General features: G+C 41.5%; 1 protein-coding gene across 2 annotated transcripts in view; it reads left to right on the forward strand.

Moving 5' to 3' along the window:
* Positions 1-23,023, forward strand: part of C6 (complement C6) — a 71,211-nt gene that overhangs the window by 42,617 nt on the left and 5,571 nt on the right. For both annotated transcript variants that reach the window (XM_045439351.1, XM_045439343.1), the window contains exons 9-16: positions 857-979; positions 7,313-7,479; positions 8,893-9,118; positions 10,016-10,187; positions 10,384-10,495; positions 13,268-13,400; positions 14,331-14,519; positions 20,194-20,284. In XM_045439351.1, coding sequence (XP_045295307.1) covers positions 857-979; positions 7,313-7,479; positions 8,893-9,118; positions 10,016-10,187; positions 10,384-10,495; positions 13,268-13,400; positions 14,331-14,519; positions 20,194-20,284 — 1,213 coding nt within the window. The remainder of the gene's footprint in view (positions 1-856; positions 980-7,312; positions 7,480-8,892; positions 9,119-10,015; positions 10,188-10,383; positions 10,496-13,267; positions 13,401-14,330; positions 14,520-20,193; positions 20,285-23,023) is intronic.

The raw sequence follows: 23,023 nt of genomic DNA on the forward strand, positions 1-23,023 counted from the left end.
TCAGATGCCAAAATCTTCAGCAAATGATGCTTGCAAGTTTGGTAAAAGACAAGAACAAAGAGGACTGAAGGTATGAGAACTGAACAGCCTGAGCTTCCAGGCATCAGGGTTTTGACAAGACTTTTAAACCTGGAGACTCATCCTATGGAGGCGCTGGGAAGCTAGGAAGATATCAACCCCCACTTCCCAAGGCTGGGGATGAGGCAGCATTCACCTCCCTTGGAGACATCAGGAGAAACGTTGAGTACAGGCTGGAATGGTGATGAGGAGAGAGAGAGAATAGTCAGTGAGGACACTGAGAAGAATTCATAGGTCAGGAAGTCAGAATTTCTGAATTTTGGAGGTACAGGTGGAGTGAGCAGCTGACCCAGGGAGACAGGCATGAGAACGAGTGTTCAGCGAAGGAGAGATGACAAAAAAGATTTCCATTTTAGGTGACAATGGGGCAAAAAAGTGAGGTGGACTCAGGCCTCACAGAAACAGTTGTGGCCCAGAAAGAAGGCCTGACCGGGGCACCGCACAGAACGTGTATTCATCTCTTGATCTTCAGGACTATACAGTGGCCGTGGCCAGTGGGACAGGTGATCTTTGAGGCTCACTGTGTGTAGGCAACAGGGAGAAGCCAACATGATCCCCATGGGATGGGCCACAGTCACCTTATATGTGCTTCTTAGGGCCAGGGTTGAAGGGAGAGACAGCAGGGACTCATAAACACTTCCTCTGTTCAGGATCATCCCAGGGCCTAAAAAGGACTGAATCTGTAGGTGAAGGTGTGAATTATTCGAGCTTATAGGAACTGGGGAAGGATTCGCAGTGGTGCATCCTCGTGATGTTTTGTTTGCACTCCATTTCCTAGGTTTAACAGAGGAAGAAATCCGAAACTGTGTCCGGATTGAAACAAAGAAACGCAGGTTGGGTTTTAAGAAAAAAAAAGTGGAACATCGGTGCACCACGAACAAGATGTCAGAGAAATATGAAGGTAAGAGCTCTCTCTCTTAGCAGTTTACCCCATGTGTCCTGCAGCTGTCCTGATGGGAGTACCATGCTATACTTTGAGGGTGCTATATTTTTAAGTCTATTTATTGAAAGGGAGAGAGAAAGAGAGAGAGAGAATGAAAAAGGGAGAGGCAGAGAGACAGAGAGAGAGAATCCCAAGTAGGCTCCACACTGTCAGCACAGAGCCCAATGTAGGGCTCGATCCCCAAAACTGTGAGATCATGGCCTGAGCTGAGATCAAGAGTCCCACACTTAACCGACTGAACCACCCAGGTGCCCCTTGCTTGTGCAAATGTTTTTAACTTTCATTTATTTCATATATCTACCTCAAAGCCCTCTGTGTGGTAGGGGGAGGGTGTAAATAAAATATCATTAGCACTACTTAAAAGGGAAATAAAGTTTTCTTGATCTTTTTTAAAAAATTTTTTAATGTTTATTTTTGACAGAGTGAGAGACAGAGCATGAGTGGGGGAGGGGCAGAGATAGAGGGAGACACAGAATCTGAAGCAGGCTCCAGGCTCCGAGCTGTAAGCACAGAGCCTGACGCAGGGCTTGAACTCACGGACCGTGAGATCGTGACCCGAGCCGAAGTCATGACCTGAGCCGAAGTCAACGCTCAACCGACTGAGCCACCCAGGCACCCCAAGTGTTCTTGATCTTATACTTAGGTTGTTTACTTTAACATTTATTGGTTCTTCCCATGGGCTGAACTCAGTATTAGGCATTGTGACGTAGAAATAATTCAGCCATTCCTATAAAGGAGCTTACAAAGTAACTATACATATAAACAACCATTAAAAATACAGAATGATAAGTGTCTAAGAGAGGTATGTAAATAAGGCTCCAGAAACCAAGCCAGAAACCTGAGTGTTGCTTTAATTTCTCCCTCTTTCTGGCCTTCACATCCAATAAGTAATCACTCTACATCCTTAATATTTTTCCCATTCACACCCATCCGTTCATTATTTCCAACCTGGATTTCCACAGAAGCCTCCTGACTGGTCCCCCTGCCTCTACTGTGGCCTTTCGCCAATGTATTCTACACATTTCTTGTGACAAGAAATTCTTCCAAGGCAAATCTTATCATGAAACTCTCATGCCTTAATCATGGTTTCATATAGCCTTAAAGATAAATTCCAGTCTCTCTCTCTCTGCCTAGCTGAACTATATAGTCTCCTAAATAAGTCATACTCTCTCTTGTGCCTTGCCGTTATTTAGAGCTCCTTCCTCTGCGTAAAGTTCTCTTGTTCCCTGACTTGGCCTAACTGATTGCTATTCATTCTGCTAAGAACAAAGGGAAGCAAAATCACAGAAACTCCCAAAATATGAAGCTTATGTTCTCTTGGGGAGACAAAGAACAAATAAAAATAAAATATTTACTGTAATAATAAATAGGCAACTTTGAATATCAGGTTACATAGATGGTCTACATGTACATGCCCATGTTAAGCATAAGCAAAATGAGAAGGATTTGTCTGACAACTAGGCATTCATATTATAGCAAAAAAAAAAAAAAGGGGGGGGGGGAAGAGAGCATACAAAACAGACAAATAACCTAGCAATATAAACCAAAGAATGGATATAGAGTCTATACCAGTTTTTCATGCAATAAAATAATTTAATGAGATTGTGAATTCAGTAAATCAAGTGCTCAGAGACAAAAAGATTATAAGAATTAATTGAAAAGGCAGATCTCAAAGCTAAGGTACAAGGACAAACAAACATTGAGAAACATTACCATGATAGTTATAAATAAATTAGATACTGCAAGGACAAAATATAATTGTCTGAAAATAAAATCAGGAAAGTTAATCACATGTAGGAAAGATTTAAAATAATTCATAATAAATACAGAGGAAAAATAGACATTAATAGTTATTAAGAAAAATCTAATGGAAATGGAAGGACAAATATAATTTAATCAGTGGGAATTCATGTTCCTGAAATAGAGATCCCAAGAAATTAAACAGGAAAGCTGTTAAAAAAAAAAAAAAAAAAAAAAAAAAACAACTATAAACAAACATATCCCTGAAATAAAGGAAGAAATTTGTTTTGATTATATGAATCAGAAATACTGTTTAAATACACAACTTCAAGACAAATTCTAGTTAATTTGCTAATTACCAAGATTTTAAAAATGAATTTTTCAAGTACCTTGGCTGAAAGAGCAAATCTCCCACAGATCAACAAAACAACACAATCTGTCTGGCCTCAGACTTCGCCATAACTAAATTCAATGCTGTAAGACAATAATGTCCACAAATTTCTGAGAGAGGAAAAAATAATAATTTCATATATAAGGGTAACAGGAAGACATCTCAAAACGTGAGAGAATTCTGAGAATATGCATTCTTGAGTACTTGCTAAAACAAACAAACAAAAACATAAACAAAAAGGGAAAAAAAATGCTTAATTTAAAAATCCATCCAACAAAGAGATGAGAAAATGTCAAAGATGGACCCACGGTTTTCAGCTTGTAGGAACAAGGTGAGGACACTGCCAAATCAGAGACTATTCCAATGGGCTCAAACTGGCTTATCAATTATCCATCACTGTCCACATGACACATTGCTAATACTCCTGAATTGTGCCAACTCCCCAACTCAAAATTAAAAGCTTTACATCCAGATCCTCTGTTTTGCTGCTCTTCCCCTACCTGAACCTTCAACTTGAACTCAAGTGGATGTCCATATGAACTGTCTCCAGAACATGGCACATCCACCCCTCATTCCAGGTCTTTGCCCATGCTGGGAGCACATTGCCCCTACTGTGTCTTAGCTTTGCCTCAAAGTCCTTTCACTGTACCCCCCTCCCTAATTGCTTAAGATCACAGAATTCTTTCACTTCCCTGAAAACAGGAATCATTCATTGTTGGGCCACTCAGTGACACTTAGCAAAACTGTTTTATTGGTCTTTTTGTTTACCTTTCTTTCCCTTTCCTCCCCTCCCTTCTTAACTTCTTTCCTTCCTTCTTTCCTTCCTTCCATTTCTCCTTTTCTTCCTTCCTTTTTTAATTTCTCTATAGTTCTGCTAGTATTTTTATGTACCTATTTTGTCTCCTCATAGAGAGTCTAAGTCCTTCAAACACAAAAGGCATACTGTGCATTTCTCTCAGTCTTTAGTGCCTGGCATATATCAGATTCTCCACAAATACGTGTTGATCGTGATGACAATTTGCCAAAAATCAAAGCACATTTGAGAGTTAAGTACACATAGCGCCTGAGTGGCTCAGATGTTAAACATCTGACTTCAGCTCAGGTCATGATCGATCTCATGGTTTGCAACCTCAAGCCCTGCTTCCGGTAGACACAAGCCCTGCTTTGGGTGAGTCCCACTTCTCTCTCTCTCTCTCTCTCTCTCTTTCTTTCTCTTTGACCCTCACTCACTTGTGCTCTCTCTCTCTCAAAAAAAAAAAAAAAGAGTAAAGCACACACAAAAACATAATTTGTCTATTCCAAAACCTGAGCTCATCTGATTAAATCACTGGACTCCAAACTTTTTAAATCTGTAATCATCTCATTAATTTTTTTTACTATATATCCCTAATATACTTACTAAAAGTATACTAACAAATTTTATATATTTATCTAAAAATATATTATGCACACAAAATATATACAAATGTAGAAAAGAGAAAATGTTAAAAGATAGCCTACATGAAATAAACAGAATGTATTTCATTGTCTCGCTCACATTGAGTGATGAATGAATGTAATGATGAATCAATATTTCATTAAAAACTCCTTGAAATTTTTTATATGTTTTGGGCAGCTTTGGTGTCACTCTTATATTGTAGCTTATGAGAAGCTTGTATAAGAAATATCTGTTCTTCCATGGAGTGCCTGGGTGGCTCAGTCTGTTAAGCGTCTGACTTCAGCTCATGTCATGATTTCACAGTTTGTGAGTTTGAGCCCCGCATTGGGCTCTGTGCTGACAGCTCAGAGCCTGGAGCCTTCTTCAGATTCTGTGTCTGCCCCTCTCTCTGCCCCTCCTCCACTCATGCTCTGTCTCCATCTCTCAAAAATGAATAAATGTTAAAAAAAAAAGTTTTTTTAAAGAAATATCTGTTCTTCCTTCTACTAGTTGTTTTGTTTATGTTTGGAAGATTGGTATCTTCAATCTGCATTTTCCTCCTGGAATCTTTTTAAAAATTGTTTAATGTTCATTTATTTTTGGAGAGGAAGACAGAGTGTGAGCAGGGGAGGGACAGGGAGAGGGGGGAGGCACAGAATCCAAAGCAGGCTCCAGGCTCTGAGCTGTCAGCACAGAGCACAACACGGGGCTCAAACTCACAAACCACGAGATCATGACCTGAGCCCAAGTCAGAGACTTAACCGACTGAGTCACCCAGGTGCCCCTCTTCCTGGAATCTGTTTAAATCACTCGTTCGCCTATAAGAGTTAGTTCTATTCAGACTAGTAGTAAACGGACTTAATGCTCACTCCTTCTTCAGGATGCTATGTTTATCATATTTAACACTTAACTAATGTCAATCCATTCATGAAATACATAGTATCAATCCAAATGTGAACTAGCTTGTCAGAGCTACTGTCAATCAGTATATAATATATTGGCAGATGCTAATTTCTCTCTATATTTATATGAAAAATAAATACAAAATCTCTAAAATGTTCTTCTCATGTCCCTGTGTTATCTTATGCAACCTTTGAAAAGGATCATATTATTTTCTTTTTTTTTTTTTTCTTTTTTTTTTTTTTTAATTTTTTTTTTTCAACGTTTATTTATTTTGGGGACAGAGAGAGACAGAGCATGAAGGGGGGAGGGGCAGAGAGAGAGGGAAACACAGAATCGGAAACAGGCTCCAGGCTCTGAGCCATCAGCCCAGAGCCTGACGCGGGGCTCGAACTCACGGACCGCGAGATCGTGACCTGGCTGAAGTCGGACGCTTAACCGACTGCGCCACCCAGGCGCCCCGGATCATATTATTTTCTTCACAGAAAGAGTATTTCACCCATTGTTCTGATCATTCTAGACTCTTTTTTTTTTAAGTTTATTTATTTATTTTGAGAAAGACAGAGACAGTGCAAGTGGGGGAGGGACAGAGAGAGAGGAGAGAGAGAATCCCAAGCAGGCTCCTGACATGGGGCTTGAAACTAAGAAGCCGAAAGATCATGACCTGAGCCGAAACCAAGAGTCAGACGCTTAGCTGACTGCCCCACCCAGGCACCCCTAGAATTTCTCAACAGCGGAAGCATAGCTAATCCTTACTGGTACTTCACAATAAACACCAAATTAATGCCATTAACTGTCACCCATATCACCGGCCTCCTTTTCATTTGCTTTTATTTCTCCCTACACCTTCCTATTCCTCAGATCCTACCCTTATTAGTTAAAGACCCCATTGGTTCACAGGACTTGTTTTTGAAAATTTGTGTAAAAGATCTGTGTTGTGTACATTAAATATCATTGCTTCTAAAGAAACACTGTGCCAGCTCTTAATTTGAGGTTTAACTTTTTCTTTCTCGTTGGTTAGTTGTGCTTTTGCACCTGTCTCTAAGCTTAAAAGCATTCTATCATCTTTTAATGTAATTGGAAGTCTCCTGATTGGATATCAGAAACCATGTGACTTATGTTATTCTGAAGGCCCAAGACATATGCTAATATAAGTCAAACGTGGGAGGTTTGGCATCGAAGGGCAGGGAGCAGAGTAGTCTGCACCTGGGCAGGTTAGTATGTCAGCTTCCCACCCCTACCCCACTCCCAGTAACTCTACGTGTGCTCCAGGCTAAATTACTTCTAGCTTCAATGTCTGTGTTTATAACAATACCTACGTCTCAACATTGTTGTGAGAATTACTTAAGACAATACGTGCACAGTGCCTGCAATATACAAGTTGCTTCATAAATGGTAACGGCTAACATTGTTATCCTTTCTATTATTAAACTCCCTGTAGGGCTGAGGAGTGTTCTCTTGCTTTTCACTAGCTTTTTTTTTTTTCAAGTTTATTTATTTACTTGTGGGGGTGGGGGAACGAGAGAGAGAGAGAGAGAGACAGAGAGACAGAGAGAGAACGAGCAGGGGAGGGGCAGAGTTCAGAAAGGGAGAGAGAGAATCCCAAGCAGACTCTGCCTGGAGCCCAACGCAGGGCTCAAACTCACGAACGTGAGACCATGACCTGAGCCCAAACCAAGAGTCAGATGCTTAACTGGCTGAACCACCCAGGTGCCCCTTCACCAGCTTATTTAGTGGAGCCGCATGACTACCATCTACTTCTGCTCCTGTGCAAATAGACTTTTCTTTAAAGTTTGAATCTGCAGTAAAATTAAATGAGTAATTTTCTCGAAACACCTTGCAGGCTCGGTTTTGCAGGGAGCAGAGAAATGCATCTCCCTGATTCGAGGTGGGAGAAGTGAGTACGCAGCCAAGTTGGTGTGGGAGAGAGGGAACTCCAGTCCTGACGAGAAGGTATTTGCTGAGTGGTTAGAATCTGTGAAGGAAAATCCTGCTGTGATTGACTTTGAGGTAAGAGTGAAAAATATTATGGGTAAGAAAGCTAAAGTAGTCCTCTAGCAAATCGTGCAGCACACAATTCCTTTTGGATTTTCCTCGCAGATGATAAAGGAAATGTCTTTCTTTAGTATACGTGCACAATGTACTTTTTAAAAAAACGTTAGATTACACGTCGATTGCTTTTGCTTTTGAAACGAGCATTCTGCAGTACAGTATTTAGAATTCCTAGCACATATAAAATACCAGGAAGGGGAATTTGGTGAATACAATTGTTCAAACTTGCCTTAAGTAGTGCCTTCAGCTTCCCGAGTATACAATCAATCTGCTTTGTGTGCTTTTCCTGCAGCTTTTTATTCAACGAGCACTCCTAAGTCTTCACTTATAGCTCTGTGGGATAAATGGGATCTTAGATCCACTTGGCTTTCTGTTTCTATCACCATGGATTACAATGACCTGTCCTATATTTGCTGTGATTACATGAAAAGGTGACTTTTATTATGTAGGGAATACTTTGCCCACATATCAGTCATATGCCATTTAGAACCAGTTTTGACTAAAACACAAGCACAGTTTTTAAAGCCCTCAAAGAAGCTGTTCTGCTCATTTCATTTAAATGGGGATAAAGGAGTTCAATCGTTATGAAAGTAAAATAATTAACCCGCAACGTGAAGATACGTTGAGCTCTATAGGCTATGGTGGGAAAGTGAGATCTGGCTGCCAGGCTGGGCTGCTGTGAGTTATCCACTGCACAAGATATTCATTCCTTTGAGGTTTTAAAATGTTAATAAAATGAGCTCTGATTTTGTGTTAGCTCCATTATTTGTTACTGTAATTCTTCCATTCATCCCATGGCCGAGTTCATTTCTCCTGCTCCATATTTTGTCATGGGGTTCTGCCAAGCGCCAATCCTGTCCCTGGCAAACAAGAACACAGAAAGCCTCTCCTCACCCTCTCTGGATTTTTCTGCTTGAATCAAACCTAATGAGGCTTCAACAGAGCATTCATGAGCTGCCCAACTCGCGGTCACCTCTCTCAGAGCCTTGATGCAAGCAATTGGTGCTTCCTAAATAATGTGACGTAATGTGACAACACTGCCTGTGAGGCTTCCTTCATAATAGGATTCCAGGGAAAGTGAGCTCCAGAGACATCACATCAGGGACAAGAGAAGCCAGAGAGCTTCTGGCTTCTAACCCTGCAGAGAGCTGCTCTACCCACTAGAGAAGGGAAAGAAAAGGATCCCCTACCCTCACAGAGAGGGTTTTTCTCCACTGGTTCAACAGGCAGATGTGCTATATTCTACAATAATCCCTTGAAGTGTAGGATTTTCCAGACCTTTCCTCTCAGTCTGTGAGAACTGAGCAGGGATGGCAACATGTGCCACAGGGATGTGATGAACTGGACCTCCTCTCTACCTTCTGCCCTTAGCTTGCTCCCATCACCGACTTGGTGAGAAACATCCCCTGTGCGGTGACGAGACGGAACAACCTCAGGAAAGCTTTTCGAGAATACGCAGCCAAGTTTGACCCTTGCCGGTGTGCTCCATGCCCTAATAATGGCCGCCCCACACTCTCAGGGACCGAATGTCTGTGTGTGTGCCAGAGCGGCACGTACGGAGAGAACTGTGAGAGACGCTCCCCGGATTATAAATCCAGTAAGTATCGCATAACATACTGGGGGGTAGGCCCCTTTTCTCCTTCAAAAGGTATTCTAGGTTGGTCAAATAAAACCAAATGTCTATTAACAGCTTCCACCTTATCCAAACTCGCAAGGAAGGTATGTTTGTAAAAAGTTAGAGTTTGACTTTAGTTAAACAGCCCTGGTATGACCAAGTCTTGGCTGTAACCTACCAGCTGTGTAACTTTGGGAAAGCCCCCTAGCCCTTCAATGCCCTAATCCATTCATCCATAAAATGGGGGCAATGCCAGCATGTACCTGAAGATTTTATACATGTACATATACATATATTGATATTTATATATTTATATTTATATTGCAGCACAATGCCTATAATATAAAATAAAATAATAAACTATACTATAAAATAAGATATGTGATACTGCTGTTATAACAGTAGAATGTTATAACGTAGAGTGACAACGGCTTTGTAACAAGAGGTAAATTAAGCCAACAACCAAAGTTTTCATTCAGGACTAAGTTTGGCTATCTCTAATGCTCCTTAGCAAGGGGATGTGTCATGGGGGTGAGAATATATTCTATGACCTTTAAAAAAGTAATCTGATACATATTCTGTTCAGAAGTTCATATGTATACATATCTGTATGCATATACATATGTGTGTGATATGGTGCTGATAGTTGAAAATGATTCATAATTGTTGCCATTTCATTCAGGCTGTGGGAACAGGAAAGGGAAATCAGGCAAGGTGTCAGGCCCTCTCATAGGTAGTTTCCTTTCATCCTCATGATAACCCTGTGATATTCCTCAAAGAATCACACAGCTAAAAAGTGAGGAGACCGAGTTGGCCTGACCTCACAGCCCCGGTTCTCTCAGCCTCGCCTGGATGGGTGGGTGGGTTCTTGTGTTCCAGATGCGGTGGATGGGAATTGGAGCTGCTGGTCTCCCTGGAGCACGTGCGATGCTACTTATAAGAGATCCAGAACCCGGCAGTGCAACAACCCTGCCCCCCAGCAAGGAGGGAAACCCTGTGAAGGGGAAAGACGGCAAGAGGAACACTGCACATTTTCCATCATGGAGAACACGTAAGGCTGGGTGCCGGGGAAGGTGTATTTTCCCACTGCTACGTAAGGAAATAAGCAGTGTTTTACCTATTCCAACACAGTGTATTAGCAAGGTATTCGTGGATCTGGCGTACCCGTTTCTCTCCAATGCTTTCTTTACAAATATGCGTGCACCTTCACATATACATATGCACACGCATTTATTTTTCCCTTTTAGTGGACAGCCATGTATCAGCGATGACGAAGAAGTGAAAGAAGTCGACCTCCCTGAGACAGAATCAGATTCTGGGTGTCCTCAGCCAGTGCCTCCGGAAAATGGATTTATCCGGGTAAGCATCCTGACCTCCACTTCAAGTTTGGAGTTCAAAAAATAGAACTTATGGGGCTCCTGGGTGGTTCAGTTGGTTAAGCATCCGACCGTTGATTTCATCACGGGTCACGATCTCATGGTTTGTGAGTTTGAGCCTCGCATTGGGCTCTCCACTCTCAGTGCAGAGCCCTTTTTGGATCCTCTGTCTCCCTCTCTCTCTGCCCGCCCCGCCCCCCCAACCCCGGCTTGCACTCTCTCTCACTCTCTCAAAAATGAATCATTTTTTGGCTTCCAATGATCCCCACGTTCTGGTATTTGTGCCCTTGTGTAATCCTCTCCCCTTGAGTGTGAGCTGGACCTAATGATTTATTGCTAATGAAAAGTTTATGGGGAAAGTGATGGAATGTCACTTCTAAGAGTCTGCTACAAAAGCCTGTGACTTCCTTCTTGTTTGTAGCCTTTCTTTGCATTTTTCTTTCATTCTTCCTCTGATGAAGCGGGCTGCTCTGTTGTGAGCTACCCTATTGAGAAGCCCATGTGGCCTGAGGTTGGCCTCTGGCTAATAACCAGCAAGGAAATAAGACTTTCTCAACAACCCTCGAGAAACTGAATCCTGCCAACAACCATATGAGTGAGCTTGAAAGTGAACCCTTACCCAGATGGTCCTTCAGATGAGACCATAGCCACATTGACAGCTTGATTACATACTTATGAGAGACTCTGAAGCAGAAGGCCTAGCTAAATCATGCTCAGATTCCTGACCCACAAAAGTTACAATGTATATTGTTTTAAGTCACTAAGATTGGAGGTAATTTTTACATAACAGTAAATAATTAATACAGTAAAAAAAATGAATCATTTTTAAAAATTGCAAAAAATAGAACTTAAAAAGTATGTGTTTTCTTTTATGTAGGGTTATTGTTCTCAGTTTAATCATCTTCTGTTGACTTAAAAATGAATGCTTAGAAACGCTCTACCACTCCTCTGTCTTGAATTCCCTGGAGAGGTCTTCATACTTGGTTGTTAGACCAAAGGACAGCAGTTTCCCTGGCACCACTAATTCCTAAACTCATGGTCCACTTATGTGAATGGAAAGTGGAACGTGACCACAATATATAGGTTCGGATGACCTGTAAGAAATGTACAAATAAGATCTGACTGTTTATTCCTGAATCTGAGGAGAGTAATTCTCTACCTAACACACGTTTTCAGAGAGACAAACTAGTCACAGGAGATGTGGAGTCTATAATGCCTTAGGTTAGAAACCTGTAGAATTCTTAAGCAGTCAATACAGTTTTAATGCCTTTTAATTTTATCTTTATTACTGAGCTACAATGTTTGTATGATTAAAAATAACTAAATATATTTTTCAGAAAGGTCTGTGGCTTTAGATATAAATTAGAAACATGTAATATTTAAAATTGATCACAGAAGGCATGTTCCCTAATTAATTTTGACTTAAAAAAAATGTTTTAGCTTTCTTCAACTCAGTAAAGCCTTTAAATTAATCTTTTTCCAACTGTATCATATTTATGATCAAAGATCAATAATCCTCAATTCTCTAATGCCAGCAAACAAATATCCATGGAGTATAGTCTGGGCTAATATACCTTCCGCGTTCGTTTGTCTTCTGTTGATTTTAAGTGGAGGAAATATTTGGGAGTGAGGCAATGTCAATTAGTCTTTAGAAAAGAGTGCACGGGAGGGCTTGTTAAAACACAGGTTGCTGGGTGTCGCGCCTAGAGTTTCTGATTCAATAGGTCTGGGGCAGGGCCCAAAACTGCCATATCTAACGAGTTCCCAGGAAATGCTGATGCTGCTAGTTCCAGAACCACACTTTGGGAATGAATCTTTTAAAACAGGAGTCAGAAAACTAAGGCCCACAGACGCATATTTGGCCTGCCATCTGTTTCCTGTTCTGTTTTTTTTTTTTTTCTCTTTTCTTTTTTTTAACAAAGTTTCATTGGAATACAACCACACTTGTTTATTTACATAGGTCTATAGTGGCAACAATGTCAGAGGTGAGTAGTTGCAACAAACAAAATAGGCTGCAATTGACTTTGGAGGCCCTTTATAGACAAAATTTGCTATTCCCTGGCCTAGAACATAATCCTCAAAATTCCATTTTGTCAGATCCAGATACCCACATACTTTTTGACTTATTTTTTCTAGCTGCTTACAAAAACTGTTAAAATGATCAACATTCTAATTTTAAATTTTTTTTTTTTTTTCAACGTTTATTTATTTTTGGGACAGAGAGAGACAGAGCATGAACGGGGGAGGGGCAGAGAGAGAGGGAGACACAGAATCGGAAACAGGCTCCAGGCTCTGAGCCATCAGCCCAGAGCCCCACGCGGGGCTCGAACTCACGGACCGCGAGATCGTGACCTGGCTGAAGTCGGTCGCTTAACCGACTGCGCCACCCAGGCGCCCCTCAACATTCTAATTTTAAAAATCACACAAAGGCTTTAAACAGTGATTCATTGTTCTAATGACTCTTTTCATAAAATTAGATTGTATGTTTCCATTCCCAGGAATAAATTCACCTTTTTTTTCTGTTTTGCTCTTTATTACAGACCTCATCTCCACTGTCAGTAGTTTTTACTCAAAAGTAATACAATGCAAAGGAAAGGAGAAAACTTTGAGGGATGTCTAGAAGCAGAAATTGAGAGGACTCTGTCTCTGAGCAGATACAGGAGTTAAGGAATGGAAAGAATCCAGGATGACCCTGAGGTGTTGAAAGGTATCATCGCTGGCATTGATAATGGGCTGGTTTCTATTTTAATCCTAGAATGAAAGGAAACTGTACGCAGTTGGGGAAGAAGTTGAAATTTCATGCTTTTCTGGATTCATGGCTGTTGGATACCAGTACTTCAGATGCTTACCAGACAGGACCTGGAGGCAGGGAGATGTGGAATGCCACCGTGAGTACTGGCCAAGCTTTTTGTGCGACTGCTCCGAAGAATAAACGTGCCCCATATAGCTAGAGCAAAATCACACACTGAGATCAGTATATCATACTATTTTTTTTAGTAGCTCTGGTGAAAAGGTTTAGTGAGCAGAAAATAGGATTCATCTGCTAACATTCTGTTCCAAAATATCTTCATATTTCACTTCTCATGCCCCTGTGTATTGGCCTCGTAGACCCAGGACGACAAAGCATGCACTTGCAAAGAAATCCAGGAAGTCCTCTAACTACATCTAACCACAGGCATCTGCCTTGCCTGATGTACAAATTAATGCAAATCAATGAGTCCCAGGAAGATGTATGATACTCCTCCTATTCTTTGTGCATCAGAAATGCGATTTTATGTGAAATGCAGTTTTCTCTTTGGAGCCCATCCACATCCTTTACTGAGGAAGAGGGGAGGAGTTTGTAACCTCCACACGTACCCATTTGTAAGCTACAGTAAAGTCAAAACAAAATTCACATAAGGCTCAAAAAGGGACCCCCAAAGGGTTATTAGGGAGAGTTGAAACCAATGTCAATCAGAACGTCTGCCTCTGTGCCATCCACAATGTGGTGACTTCCTCTTGGGAGGACCTGCTAGGGAGAAGAGGGGGGGAAATACTTTTTGAAAGGAAAAAGTCCCAATAATGCAATGAAAGTTGGAAGTTTCTGGAGCCACTTCCTTAGCAAGGGCACCTCAGATAATTGAACGAACGGGAGCATCTCGGTGGAGGACTCTCTCGGGAAGCCTGGATGCTCCACCCACCCCAACCCCCAGTTTTCTGATCAAAACATGGCATTAAAGCAGCACCAATGCAGTAAATCCCACTAAAATCACCTCTTGCTTACAGTTATTGAGGGTTCTGCTCCACTAAGCACATCTGACATGTTTCTCTGCCTGCAGGGACACAGTGCCTCAAGCCAGTTGTGCAGGAAGTTCTGACCATCTCGCCATTTCAGAGATTATATGCAATCGGTGAATCCATTGAGCTAACCTGTCCCAAAGGCTTTGCCGTTGCTGGGCCATCACAGTACACATGCAGTGGGGATTCCTGGACACCACCCATTTCAAACTCGCTCACCTGTGAAAAAGGTGAGTGTCACTCAGGATGCTAGGGTCTGCTGAGATGGTGCCCCCCCAAAACTGGTAGTAGCATAGCACCCCCAAAACTGGTGGTACCACAGCATACTACCACAGGTAGTAGCATAGCATTCTTGAGGATGTTTTGGGAGAAGAAAGCAGAAGTTTCCACTCACAGGTTAGGTTTTCTATTTCAACCTGTGTCGTGAGGAGATCAGGCAGCAGATAACAAGTTATTGGTCAAGCAGATATCTTCAAATTTTAGAAAGCAAGGTCGATTTTCTTTTCCAATACAATGTTTCAATATTTTGAGGGAATGCAAGCGTGGCCATCCAACAAAGTCAGAATTAATGGTAAACTGAAAATCTGGCTAAAGTGGAGGGCCATAAAAAAGTAGTGCACACTACTTTTTAATTACCTAAGCATTTTATTTTAACTTAAAACACAGAAATGCATGATTATCCACCCATTTTCTGACATAGGACCAAGCTCTTATTTTCTTTTTATTTCTTTTTTATTTTTTTAATGTTTATTCTTGAGAGAGCGAGAACAGGGCACAAGCACGGGAGGGGCAGGAGAGAGAGGGAGACACAGAATCTGAAGCAGGCTCCAGGCTCTGAGCTGTCAGCACAGAGCCCGACGCGGGGCTTGAACTCACCAACTGCAAGATCATGACCTAAGCCGAAGATGGACGCTTAACCAACTGAGCCACCCAGGCGCCCCCAAGCTCTTATTTTCTAGTCTTCTGATTTCAGCTCCAAGACTTCTTCCTCAAATAAAGCAAATACATGACTCACCACCTATGTTATCCCCTATCAGTTCCTCTAAAACCATGTTTAATTGCAGGTGGGGTGCTTCTTTAAAAAACACCTCCGGTTAGTTTCCTTCCCCCAATTCTGATGTCACTGAGCTGGGGAGGGCCTAGTATTTGGCGTTTGTTTAAGATTTCTTCTAGCAAACCCAAATGCATGCAGAGTTGAGAACTGTTGTTTTGAAGAGAAGTAAAGTGTTAAAGTCACTTTTGAAACAAATGGACTAGAGAATGATTTTAAATTTCTTTATATACATAAATTTCATATATGAAATATATGTATTTCGTAATCTTTTACAGTAGTCACATCCCCAGTGAACTCAAAGGAAAATTTTTGCAAATCATTTTTAATTGTTCAAAATTCCCAACTTTTTATTTAAAAAAGTTTATCACTTGGTACAGTTCATTAACTTACACAATCACAATAACAACTGGCCTAAGTGGATTTGGAAACAAACAACACTGATAAGCCTGTAGCTGCAGAAGTGTCACGCTATGGAAGACAGTGTTGCCAAAAGAGATTGCAAGAGGCCCTAGGTCTCTTGGTCTCTGGGCCAGAAGGAATCGGAGGACAGAACAGTCACCCAGGATAGGTGGTGCAAGCAGGAAAGTTTATTAACGCAAAAGGATACTCTTAGAGGAAGACCAGGTAGGCTCCAGGGAGCAAATGCCCCAAATTTCTTCGGTTTACAAGCTTTTATTATATTTTGAGTAATTAGGGGAGGAATATTCACTGAGGTAAGCAGCCTGCTTTTTTCAGGAATCCAGGTTCCACCCTTTTCCTTTCCTTTTTTGGATTGATCGCAGCTGTCATGGTGATTTTAGGGGCAGAGACCTTTCAGAACTGCAATGCAAATGATATTATAATGAGGGAAATGTCCGGGTGGCTGGGTGGCTCAGTTCAGTTAAGTGTAGACTTTCGGCTCAGGTCATGATCTCAAGATCAAGATCAGGTCATGATCTTCCAGGAGTTCTGAGCTGTCAGCACTGAGCCTGGAGCCTGCTTTGGATTCTTTGTCCACCCCCCTCCCCCCACCTCTTTGCCCCTCGTGCTCTTTCTTGCTCTGTCTCTCAAAAATAAATAAATGTTAAAAAAAATTATTTTTTATTTTTTTTTCAACGTTTATTTATTTATTTTTTTGGGACAGAGAGAGACAGAGCATGAACGGGGGAGGGGCAGAGAGAGAGGGAGACACAGAATCGGAAACAGGCTCCAGCCTCTGAGCCATCAGCCCAGAGCCCGACGCGGGGCTCGAACTCACGGACCGCGAGATTGTGACCTGGCTGAAGTCGGACGCTTAACCGACTGCGCCACCCAGGCGCCCCCAAAAAAATTTTTTTAATATAATGAGGGAAATGTCTTTTGAGGATATAAAAAGCCTCACCTAGCTGTTGGTGGGGGATTTTCCTACTGCAACGAGTGGCCTCCCACTCCCCCCGCTTTAATGCCTAAGGGGTGCCTTTCTGCTTTGTCCCTCCTCATTACTATCTAACTGCCTCCTCTAACAAGAGGAACCCATAAACTTGGAAGTCAGGCAATTACCATGGAGGGTAACCTAGCCTGGCAAATCAGTTATTTGGAAGACAGTTGAGGGCATCTACTAATTCATATGTTCCAAATTTTTCAATTGTTCAAATAATGTCTCATTTTTATTCAGAGGGTCCTTGAAGACATATGTGAAATCAGCTATGATTAGGCCCATTTTGCTTACATAAAAGCAGAAGGTAGTGAGAGACTAAATTAAACCCGAGTTCAGGCAGTTTGAGTCAACAGGAATTGAGCTACAGTTGAACTCATTCCCCAAGCTCTTTGCCATGTGGCCTTCTTTATCCTCTTCTAGGCTATTATAATGCATGAAGAAAAGGGGGAAAGCTCACTTATTAAATAAACTTAAAATTACTGATAAAGAGGTATCATGGGCGGCACCTAAGTGGCTCAGTCGGTGGAACCTCTGACTCTTGATTTCGGCTCAGGTCATGATCTCACAGTTGTGAGATCAAGCCCCACTTTGGCCTCTGGGCTCACAGCACAGATCCTACTTGGGCTTCTCTCTCTCTCTCTGCTCCTCCCCTGTTTGGTCTCTCTCCCTCTCTCTCAAAATAAATAAACTTAAAAAAAAGAGAGAGATCATGGAAATTTGTGAGAACTTGAGGTTGATATTGTGGCTTGATTTCACTCAACTCCTGATCATACATATCAGAGGGAACTACAGGCTTCAGAAGGTTAAGATCCTCGGGTATCTTCAGTAGCATCTTCTCTATACAGCACTGTCCACACACACACACATACATGCCCATGACTCTGTGTTTGGAAAAGAAATTGAGATTATAATCTAATCTGAGAAAGAATGAAATGTTCTACATCTAGATAAAGTAAATAAATATCCTATCTTGTGTATTTTCTCTCCAACAACATTGGCAAAAAGATCAATGAGGGAAGTCAGAAAGAGAAAATCATCAACAAAACTGGGCACTCTTTCCTCTCAATGTGTGGAGAGCTGTGAGATAAAGAGGCTTTCAGGCCATCCCTGGTTGGGAAAAGGGTTTTAATTCTTTCAGTGTGAAAAAGGATTTTTGCTTCCTGAGGAATTGACATGGTAGGTGCCTCTACAGTTCCTTTTTCCTCCTCTGAGAAATTGACACCTCCACAAGTTCCCCTTGACCCCAGCACTCCAAAGATCACACACAGCGTCTCGTTTCCATGTCATTCACAAACTGTTCCAGGCGGTGTGGGCAGCTGAGAGCCAGTTCTGACTTCAACCTGACACGCTGAGGGAGCAAAGACTCCTTGCCTGAGATCAGTGGCAACTTCAAATCAGTAATGACAAATACTAGGAAGCTGATTCTCTTTGGAAACAATGTATAGCTTGGGGTCCTTCCCTGACCTAAGTGTGGATTTATTTACAAAGGGCAAAGAGGTATAGCTCTACAACAAAGCAAAGAAAAACAATCCCATGTCAATGGAATGCTTACTATCTGAGGCCTTACCAGCCACTATACATCTCCATGTTCATGAAGGTTAAGGGCCAAATTTCATCAGAGGTTCCTGTGAGAGAATGATCATAGGAAACAGAAATAGCAAAAAAGGAAAACCTACCAATGTTTATAATCTTTGTTTTTGCCTCTAACATAAACCTCCTTCCCTTACCAAACCTTCCGCCTTGTAGGCTAAAAGGAGTAACCATGAGGGGACACCTGGGTGGCTTAGTCGGTTAAGCATCCTACTCTTGATACTGGCTCAGGTTGCGATCTCCACAATGGACCTGGACCCTGCTTGGGATTCTCTCTCTCTCTTTCTCTCTCTCTCTGTCTCTCTGCATCTCCCTGCTCACACACACTCTCTCTCTCTCTCTCTCTCTCTCTCTCTCTCTCTCAAAATAAATAAACATTAAAAAAAAGGAAAGCACCCTTGAGCTTGGTCTCCTGTTCTGCCATCTAATGTGGCAGGATATCTAGATATAGCTGCCTACTGCCATCCTTTGACAATTACTTGCTTCCAGAAGCCATTGTGGTTCTGTGGATGCCCGATCAGGTTCAGTCCTGGGAAGTCTGTTTCACACAACAGCTCACCTGTGGCTTCAATGATTCCACGTAGAATAATAACAAATTTAAATCATTAGCACAGACTTCTCCACTGAGTTAAACCCAAATAGTCACATTTGTATGTATCTATTTTGATCTAGTTTGTTTGAGTGACTTAAAGTCAAGTGCATAAATTTAACATATGCAGAGAGAAACTCTTGAGTCATTACCCCCCTCCCTAAAACGAAACGTCTTATAATATTTTCTATTACAGTTAAGGCACCAATGTCTATTATCTAATGCAAACTAAAAACCTAGAAACCATACTTTGCAGCTCTCATAACTTACCCACATTAGGCAATTTTATCCGTCTATCCTGATAAATATGTCACAAGTTTACCTACTCGTCTCCATTTCCAACTCAACATTTTGATCCAAATTACCATCCTCTTTCACCTGCTCTACTATAATAACCTCATAGACTGTCTACCCATAGCCTTCTTGGCCACCATATCTCTTCAAATCCATTCTCTGCATGCAGAGGCCACAATTCATTTATTTTTCAGAATCCAGGCCTGAGTTTGTCATACGACCCCTGACTTATACCACCAAAGACTTTTCATTGTTTATAAAATAAAGGCAAACGTCTTTCAAAAGCTCTATAAGACCCTGCACAGCCTGGTACACACTCACCTCTCTGGCCTCATCTTGTTCCATGCTCTTGTTTTTCTGCATTTCAACCGCATTGGCCTTCTTTCAGTTCCAGGAAAATCACATGCTGTCTCTCTTTGTAGAACTTCCATGCCTGATGTTTCCTTTGCTGTGAACACATTCCCTTTCTTCTTTCCATTTTGCCATTCTGAACCTTCCTCACTACGTCAGTTTTCCTGATTATATGCTTTCTCTTTAATAATGCTAATAATATGAGCAATTCTATTTGTATTGGTGTGTTTGATTAATGTCACTCTGCCCTCACAGAACTATAAGCTCTGTGAGCATAGAATCTGGGTGAAATTTTAGTCAGTCCACTATTTCCAGAACATAACACAGTGCTGAGAATATTGTAGTTGCCCAGTCAATATTTGAAGAACAAATGAACAGAAATTTCACAAATTCCATTCTCTTCAGTTCTCTGTACTTAACAGCGATTTTAGGTTGGAAAATGACAGCTCATGAGAGCTAGAAAAGACCTTTAGATGGAATATTTCATGACAACATATTTGGAAAAGGCAAAATGAATGCTCTAACTACAGATAAATGAGAACTTTTCGCCACTGCCTTTCTACTAAATCCAAATGTATCGCTTGGAAGTCATGCTGTGCACTGTCCTTTACCCCTTTTCTTTTGTTTCAGATGTTTTGACAAAATTAAAGGGTCACTGTCAACCAGGACAAAAACAGTTGGGATCTGAATGCATTTGCATGTCTCCAGAAGAAGACTGTAGGTGAGAGATACTCAATGGACTGTATTTGGAAATTGGGAACCCAGTCTCGTGTAACCAGTTTGATAGAGGAGCTGAGCTTCTTGAAGCACAAACACGAAACATATTAATTTTTCACATAACTGATACCCCCTGTGCTCTGTTGATTTCTTCCCCACTGGGTAGCAAGCTTTCTTAATTATCTCTCAGCCCCGTTCCCTAAGTTTGCATGGAATTTGTTTATCAAGACAGTTTTAGTTTTGTTTATGAAGACTTATTCCTGTCCGTAATTGGTTTCAGACTCAATTATCTCAAAGCCTTCCTCTTCCCCCTAACCACAGGGCAAGGTTGTGACTCCAAAAACTTAGAATAGAGAAAGCGGTATGAACATGGACTTCATGCATATATACTCCCCTTTGTCAGTTTATTTTTCATGCTGGGGTAGAGAGCACGAAGAAAAAAAAATGAAAAATCCTGTGACTGCCATGACTAGATAGCTATCTCCTCTTTGTTGTTATAACTGCCTTTTCTTTTCTTTTCTTTTCTTTTCTTCTTTTTCTTTCTTTTTTTTTTTAAAGTAATCTCTACTTCAATGTGGAGCTCTAACTCACAATCCCAAGATCAAGAGTTGCATTCTCCACTGACTTAGCCAGCCAGGTGCCCCTAACTGCCTTTCCTTTAAATGAATAAACTGAGGAGAGTTGAGGGTGCTTTTTTTTTTTTTTAATGTTTATTTATTCTGAGAGAGTGTCTGTGAAAGGGGGAAGGGCAGAGAGAGAGAGAGAGAGAGAAATTGAGGATCCAAAGCAGGCTCTGTGCTGACAGCAGAGAGCTGGATATGGGGCTTGAACCCACAAATTGTCAGATCATAAACTGAGCCAAAGTCAGATGCTTAGCCGACCGAGCCACACAAGTGCCCCAAGCATCCTTCTTAATTTAAGGGCTTTCAGTCAGATTTAATTCAAAACAGTTGTTTGCTGAAGATAAAATTTTGTTTCTCTATCTCACAAAATAAATGCAGAGGTTGCCAACCTAGGGCTCGTATGGTAACTCTCGCTGCAGATAGGACCGAGGCTCCTTCCTGCTCTTGTCCCACCATCCTTAAATTGTGTCATGGTCCAAGATTGCTGTGCAGGAGTAGGAAGGGAGAAGACCAAAAATGGACATTTTCTCTGTTTTTAAGGAGAATTCTCAGAAGACCCATCACTCACTTTCATCTCATTAACCTTTTCTTATTCGTATGGCCACACACGCCTTTGACCGGATGCATAGACATTTTGAATAAAATTAGAGTTATATTACTGAGGAGAAGAAAGACTGAATGTTGGGAAGGGAAGCCAACAGACTGTGCCCAGTTGTTATCCTTCACCTTTAACACCAATTAGCTCTCATGTTCCTCTGTGCTGCAGGTGAACAAACACTTATAGGGACTGATTGATTGATTGATTAATACTATAGGGTCTTTCCCTGTATAATTCCACAAACATAATTCAACCGAGGGGTGGTCCTATCTACCCCCTCCCCTCCTCAATCCTCACCAGGGTGATCCATCATGTAGCTTCTTGCTGCTGGAGTCCCCTCATCCAACAGACAGCCTTCTGGGGAGTACCTGCAGCATTCATATTGCCCATTTAATGCAGAAGAAACTTCCTTCTTTGTCTTTCCAGTACCAAGTCATGAGAATGCAGACTGTCCTCTGGAACTGTCTGAATTTCAGCTCTCCCCTACCTCTCTAGACTTTTTCTGTAGTCCTCTGTTCTCTTCTATACAACACTGAAGGTGTTTGTGGGACTGGCTAGCCCCACAGTTTAAGTTCTCTGAACACAGGGAGTGGCCTTTTTCTTCTCAGCTCTAGCACCTGGAGATAATTTTGCACACTGATGCCCTAATTGTTAACTCGAAGATTGACATCAGAGAAGAAACTCAAATTTAGAGTAAACCAGCCCTTGTCCTCTCAACAAAAGGACTGTAGCTGCTGATTACCTCCTAGCAGCAAGACCTAGCATCCACTTAGGGAGATTAAGCAAGTTACCCAAGGAATGATATCAAAACTGATGTACTTAATCAAAGTATACAAACACACTTGCAAAGCTATGTAATGATAGAAGACTCTGGTGCTGCAAATTAATGAATGTTAGAGAATTCTGAGGAGGTCCAGACTACATGGGCTAGGTTGATCAGGGCTACCTTCAAAGCGTGGTCAGGAATTAAACTGGACACAGACAGGCATAGAAGAGAGACAATACAATGCTGACTGAGCAGGGCATAGGATGCCAGCAAAGGAAAGGTAATCTTATAATTTTAGAAAATGATCAATATAACTGCCAGGTAATACGGATTAAGAAGGAAAGGAAAATAATTCTAGAAAGGAAAGTTAGTTGGAGTCAAATTATGGAGGACCTTGATTACCAGAATTTAAGAATTCAGACTTTGATTTGAAGACAATTGGGAGTAACACCAAGGTTAAGATGAAATTCTAGTGGCTTAGTTGGCTAAGCATCCGACTTTGGCTCAGGTCATGATCTCATGGTTCGTGAGTTTGAGCTCTGTGTCGGGCTCTGTGCTGACAGCTCAGAGCCTGGAGCCTGCTTCAAATTCTGTGTCTCCCTCACTCTCTGCCCTTCTCTTGTTCATGCTCTGTCTCTCTCAAAAATAAATAAACATTAAAAGAAAAAAAGATGAAATTCTAGAAAGATGAATCCCAGAGCACACAAGATGAAAGAAGAGAAGCTGGGGGCATGGGGCAGATGGGGAGGCGGGTCG

Source organism: Leopardus geoffroyi, chromosome A1, assembly GCF_018350155.1.
Source record: "Leopardus geoffroyi isolate Oge1 chromosome A1, O.geoffroyi_Oge1_pat1.0, whole genome shotgun sequence".
Taxonomy (NCBI): Eukaryota; Metazoa; Chordata; class Mammalia; order Carnivora; family Felidae; genus Leopardus; species Leopardus geoffroyi.